At 53.5% G+C, this 6000-nt stretch overlaps 1 protein-coding gene across 4 annotated transcripts in view; it reads left to right on the top strand.

Moving 5' to 3' along the window:
- The first annotated feature begins 1894 nt into the window (after positions 1-1894).
- Positions 1895-6000, top strand: part of TSHZ2 (teashirt zinc finger homeobox 2) — a 177827-nt gene continuing 173721 nt past the window's right edge. For 3 of the 4 annotated variants that reach the window (XM_032350316.1, XM_032350318.1, XM_032350317.1), the window contains exon 1: positions 1895-5052. In XM_032350316.1, coding sequence (XP_032206207.1) covers positions 1910-5044 — 3135 coding nt within the window. In that variant the 5' untranslated portion in view covers positions 1895-1909 and the 3' untranslated portion in view covers positions 5045-5052. The remainder of the gene's footprint in view (positions 5053-6000) is intronic. The other variant, XM_032350319.1, reaches the window with a different exon arrangement.

Below are 6000 nucleotides of genomic sequence, written 5' to 3'. Positions count from 1 at the left end.
AAAACCACCAACCTAGTGGCTAAACTGTTTTTTCATTTCCTCTTTTTTTATGGTATCATGCTTTTTCAAAAAAAATTATTTATTTGAGAGAGAGACAGCACACATGGGGTGGGGAGGGGCTGAGGGAGACGGAGAGAGAGAACCTTAGCAGTCTCCCCACTGAGCATGGAGCCTGACACAGGGCTCGGTCTCACCACCCTGAGATCATGACCTGAACTGAAATCAAGGGTCGGATGCTTAACCAACTGAGCCACCCGGGCACCCTATATCAAATGCCTTTGAAATCATGGGCTCCTATCTCCAGCATTCCCATAGTTCTCCTCTCCGAAGTGATTGTCAATCTAGTGACATTTCAATGAAATGTCTTATTGGTGAGGCTGGTCATAGAGAGTGGGCTGGCGTGGTTAGGACCATGGATTCTCTCATCAAACAGACCAGAGAAATGTCATTACTCTGAGACGCTAGTTCTGTGGCATTGGGTAAACTTCTTAACCTCAGAGCCTCAATTCTGTCATAGTTCCCACTTCACGCGGATAATCACACAAAATGAAAGAAGGCATTTGCGGTGGTCAGCAAAGTTCCTAGGAGATAGTAGTTCATCAATAAACGGTCATCTTCAGCAGCCACAGCAGGAACCTTTGGAGTGTCTGACTGGAGCCAACTTATTTCTCTCTCCCCCCACCAAAAAAAATCACTTGTCTTTTAAATCCCTCTGCCCACCTCCCAGGACAGACCTCCACACCTGATCTCCCTTTTTCAAGCTTTCTCGCTGGTGAACGGAAATGCGCCCCCACCCTAGGGTTTCTCCCAAGGACCCACCTGCACTAAGAGGGGAGAGAGAGGCTCACAGGGGGAGAAAACATTGCACTGAGATCATGCAAGCCTTTCAAATCTAAGACTGAGTCTCGCTTGCTTTTGTGCTTCTTTAGTTACATTTTATCCACGTGGCTCTGAAAAGGCCAGGTGAAGGAAATGAACACATGGGCATAAATAGTCACTTTCCCCATATCTGTTGATGGATATTTGCCCATTAATTCCCTTTGCACCCGCTCTCTCATGCCTTCATTTTCCCTATGCAATTACTGGCCCTAAATCCTCTCAGAGAAGGGAAGGCATGCATCTCCAATAGCATTTTGCATCTACAAATCAAACGTATAATTGGCATCTCATGACGGGTACCCACAAATCACAAAGCATTTGAAATTACAGGCACAAGATCGAGAGGGCATTTTCAGCCTTATATGAAAAGGTCTTCATAAACCTGTTTGAGAATAATAGGATATTCCCCAAATCTCCCATTCCGACATCATTTGCTATTATTTTAAAATCATTATGTTTGCTGAGCTTACATAATTTTTCAGCTATCAATGGAAGATTTCCTTCAATACTCCATAATCTCTCTTTCTGCTGTGTGACTCTCTACAAATAAAAATGGTATAACAAAAAGAGACTGGTTATCAAAAATATAATGGCCATGCATCTAAATTACCTGTGAGCACTCAACAATGATTTATTAAGAAATTGTATGCCAGTATATCCCAGTGTCTTGAGGAACCCTACCACAGAGATGCTAAGGGTCAAGTCTTAGTTTTCTTATGAGCCAACGTCCTTCTCTAGAGAGATCTGTCTTTGTAGGGTTGGAATTTCCACCCAGCTTTCTTGAAAGTCCTACCTATGGACTTAGAGACTGTCCCACTGTTGGAGCATTGGAGTGATACCCCTTAAGTGTGAAAATTATTAACTTGGGACCCTGGGCATTTATAAAGATGCGTGACTCCTATCAATGAAAAATAAAGACATGAGATAGCACAAAAGATATCATTTGGCTTTTTCCCATGTCCGTGGCTTGCAGTTCACAAAAACGTAAATTCCGCGGCTATCCCGTCCGTTTCGGAAGCGCTGAGTCTCAATGGGGAGCTTGGGACGGCAGAGGTCACTTGTCATCTTACCACATCTCTTCTTCTTCTCCCTCGCAGGCTACGCCCAGGAGGAACAGCTGAAGGAAGAGGAGGAAATAAAAGAAGAAGAGGAGGAAGAGGAGGACAGCCGTTCAGTAGCTCAGTTTCAGGGCAGCAATGACCCGGGGACAGACGAGGAGCTAGAAACGGGCCCAGAGCAGAAGGGCTGCTTCAGCTACCAGAACTCTCCCGGGAGCCACTTGTCCAACCAGGATGCGGAGAATGAGTCTCTGCTGAGCGATGCCAGCGATCCGGTGTCGGACGCCAAGAGCGTCTGCGGTCGGGATGCCTCGGACCAGAAAGCCGGCATGCACCCCAAGCTGCCCAACGAAAGCCACAACTGCATGGATAAAATGACCGCTGTCTATGCCAACATCCTGTCGGATTCCTACTGGTCGGGCCTGGGCCTCGGCTTCAAGCTGTCCAGCGGCGAGCGGCGCAGTTGCGACACCCGCAATGGCAGCAGCAAGACGGATTTCGACTGGCACCAGGACGCGCTGTCCAAGAGCCTCCAGCAGAACTTGCCGTCCCGGTCGGTGGGGAAGCCCAGCCTGTTCAGCTCGGTGCAGCTGTACCGCCAGAGCAGCAAGATGTGCGGGACGGTGTTCACCGGGGCCAGCCGGTTCCGCTGCCGACAGTGCAGCGCGGCCTACGACACCCTGGTCGAGCTCACCGTGCACATGAACGAGACGGGCCACTACCAGGACGACAACCGCAAGAAGGACAAGCTGCGCCCCGCCAGCTACTCGAAGCCCCGGAAGCGGGCTTTCCAGGATATGGACAAGGAGGACGCGCAGAAGGTTCTCAAGTGCATGTTTTGTGGCGACTCGTTCGATTCCCTCCAAGACCTGAGCGTCCACATGATAAAAACAAAACATTACCAAAAAGTGCCTTTGAAGGAGCCAGTCCCAACCATTTCCTCGAAAATGGTCACTCCGGCCAAGAAGCGCGTCTTCGACGTCAACCGGCCGTGTTCCCCCGATTCGACCACGGGCTCGCTGGCGGACCCGTTCTCCTCCCAGAAGCCCACCGGCCTGCAGCTCTCCTCCAACAACCGCTACGGCTACCAGAACGGCGCCAGCTACACGTGGCAGTTCGAAGCCTGCAAGTCCCAGATCCTCAAGTGCATGGAGTGCGGGAGCTCGCACGACACCCTGCAGCAGCTCACCACCCACATGATGGTCACCGGCCACTTCCTCAAGGTCACCAGCTCGGCCTCCAAGAAGGGCAAGCAGCTGGTGTTGGACCCCCTGGCCGTGGAGAAGATGCAGTCGCTGTCTGATGCCCCGAGCAGTGACTCGCTCGCTCCCAAGCCTTCGGGTAACTCTGCTTCCGAGGGGGCAGCCCCAACCCCTGAGTTGAAGAAAGAGGGCAAGAAGGAAAAACCGGAGGAGAGCAATAAGGATGAGAAAGGCATGAAACGGGAGGAGTACGACGATCCCCTGCAAAAGCCTTTAGACCCCACGGTGAAATATCAGTACCTAAGGGAGGAGGACCTGGAGGACGGCTCCAAGGGCGGAGGGGACATTCTGAAGTCACTGGAAAATACCGTCACCACAGCCATCAACAAGGCCCAGAACGGGGCTCCCAGCTGGAGCGCGTACCCCAGCATCCACGCAGCCTACCAGCTGTCCGAGGGCGCCAAGCCTGCTCTGCCCCTGGGATCCCAGGTCCTGCAGATCCGGCCTAACCTCCCCAACAAGCTGAGGCCCATTGCCCCCAAGTGGAAAGTGATGCCGCTGGTCTCCGTGCCCGCCAACCTGGCCCCATACACCCAAGTGAAGAAGGAGCCGGATGACAAAGAGGAAGCCGCCAAGGAGGGCGGGAAAGAGAGCCCCCAGGAGGAGGCGTCGCCTTTCAGCCACAGCGATGGGGACGCTTTCGCCAAAAGCGAAACCCCGTCGGAATCCAAGAAGGCCGAGCCTTGCCTGCTGAAGGAGGAGGCCAGGCTGGGGGAGGAGGGCGGCGAGCCGGAGAAACGGCCGACCCTGGAGCCCGCGCCCTCTCTCAGCAACGGGTGCACGCTTTCCCCGCGGGCGCCGGCCCTGCCGTGCATCAACCCGCTCAGCGCCCTGCAGTCCGTCCTCAACAACCACCTGGGCAAAGCCACGGAACCCCTGCGCTCCCCTTCCTGCTCCAGCCCGAGCTCAAGCACAATTTCGATGTTCCACAAGTCGGCTCTCAGCGTCATGGACAAGCAGGGCCTGAGTCCCGCCCCCACGCGGCCGGCCAGCGTGTCCAGGCGCTACCTGTTCGAGAGCAACGATCAGCCCATCGACCTGACCAAGTCCAAGAGCAAGAAAGCCGAGTCCTCGCAAGCACAATCCTGCACGTCCCCCCCTCAGAAGCATGCTCTGTCTGACATCGCCGACATGGTCAAGGTCCTCCCCAAGGCCACCACGCCCAAGCCCGCCGCTTCTTCACGCGGGCCCCCCGTGAAGCTGGAAATGGATGTCCGGCGCTTCGAGGATGTCTCCAGCGAGGTGTCGACGTTGCATAAGAGGAAAGGCCGGCAGTCCAACTGGAACCCTCAGCATCTCCTGATTCTGCAGGCGCAGTTCGCCTCCAGCCTCTTCCAGACGTCGGAGGGCAAGTACCTGCTCTCCGACCTGGGCCCTCAGGAGCGCATGCAGATCTCCAAGTTCACGGGGCTCTCCATGACCACCATCAGCCACTGGCTGGCCAACGTCAAGTACCAGCTGAGGAAAACGGGCGGGACGAAGTTTCTGAAAAACATGGACAAGGGACACCCTATCTTTTATTGCAGTGACTGTGCCTCCCAGTTCAGAACGCCTTCTACCTACATCAGTCACTTAGAGTCGCACCTGGGTTTCCAAATGAAGGACATGACCCGCGTGGCCGTGGAGCAGCAAAGCAAGGCGGAACCAGAGATCTCCCGCGTGTCGTCGGCTCAGAGGTCTCCGGAAACCATAGCTGGCGAAGAGGATACAGACTCTAAATTCAAGTGTAAGTTGTGCTGTCGGACATTTGTGAGCAAACACGCGGTAAAACTCCACCTAAGCAAAACGCACAGCAAGTCACCCGAGCACCATTCACAGTTTGTAACGGACGTGGATGAAGAGTAGCTCTGCAGGTACGGGTTTGCTCCCAGGTGATGGCCCAGTAGCCTTGTGAGGAACGTCCTGATGGGAGATGGGTCCGTGTAGAGGCAGCTCATGTGTCTCGGTACCAAGAGGACAGTAGCCTGCTGGAATAGGACTTATTGGTATGAGAGACTAGAACATAAGTCCTAAGCGCCTCACTGTCCCCGGGTTAGGGTCGGTGATGAGTAGCAGGAAATGGGTTCAGAGACATGGAGTTCACAGAGCCCCGCTGCGTGGTACGTGACCTCCTTCCTGACCCAGGGCCCAGCTCTGAAGGTCCAGCCAAGGCTACACCTCGTTTTAGTTAATACGTGCGGACTCCGTCACTGTCCCGTTTCACCCCCTCGCCTTCCCATAGCGATGCTAATGACTTAGACTGGAGCGAAGGGTGAGCCGCAGGACGAACCCTGTAGAGTTCCTGGGGGCAGCTGCTATGCAGAGATCGCTCCAGCAGCTCGTGAACTTGATGATTATTATTACTTGTAATTCATGCTTTCGCAGCTTCCTTTCGGGCTGATTGCTCCCTTCTCTCCCATCCCTCTGTTTCTTGCCTCCGTTAGGTTTGTTGGGAAAAAGCTTCTGCCCTGTGTAGTCAGTCAGACGGCAGGAAAATATGCTCTACAGAACACGGAGGTCAGAGAGAGGAAGCGTGTTTTCTTCTCTCGTCCTCTGGTTTGCTTTAAGATAGACTATTCTCAGCGTCCACGTTTAACCAAGGTAGCTGAACTGCACACCCTTGAGTTTCCTTTACCTAAAGAAACGGATGACTTTCTGAACACCCATTGCTGATGCGCATGGGGTCGGTCCCACAGCTTCAAGTTCATCTGTGTCATGTATCATAGAAGTTCTGTGCCTTGTATAGTCACCAGTGCCCAGACTCTCTATGTCACCTCCAGGAAAGAGGACAGAAGCCAAGGTCAAATACGTTGGCAGACTTG

Source organism: Mustela erminea, chromosome 7, assembly GCF_009829155.1.
Source record: "Mustela erminea isolate mMusErm1 chromosome 7, mMusErm1.Pri, whole genome shotgun sequence".
NCBI classification, from domain to species: domain Eukaryota; kingdom Metazoa; phylum Chordata; class Mammalia; order Carnivora; family Mustelidae; genus Mustela; species Mustela erminea.
Note: the sequence above shows the minus strand (reverse complement) of the source record. Positions and strands in the feature narration are given on the sequence as shown.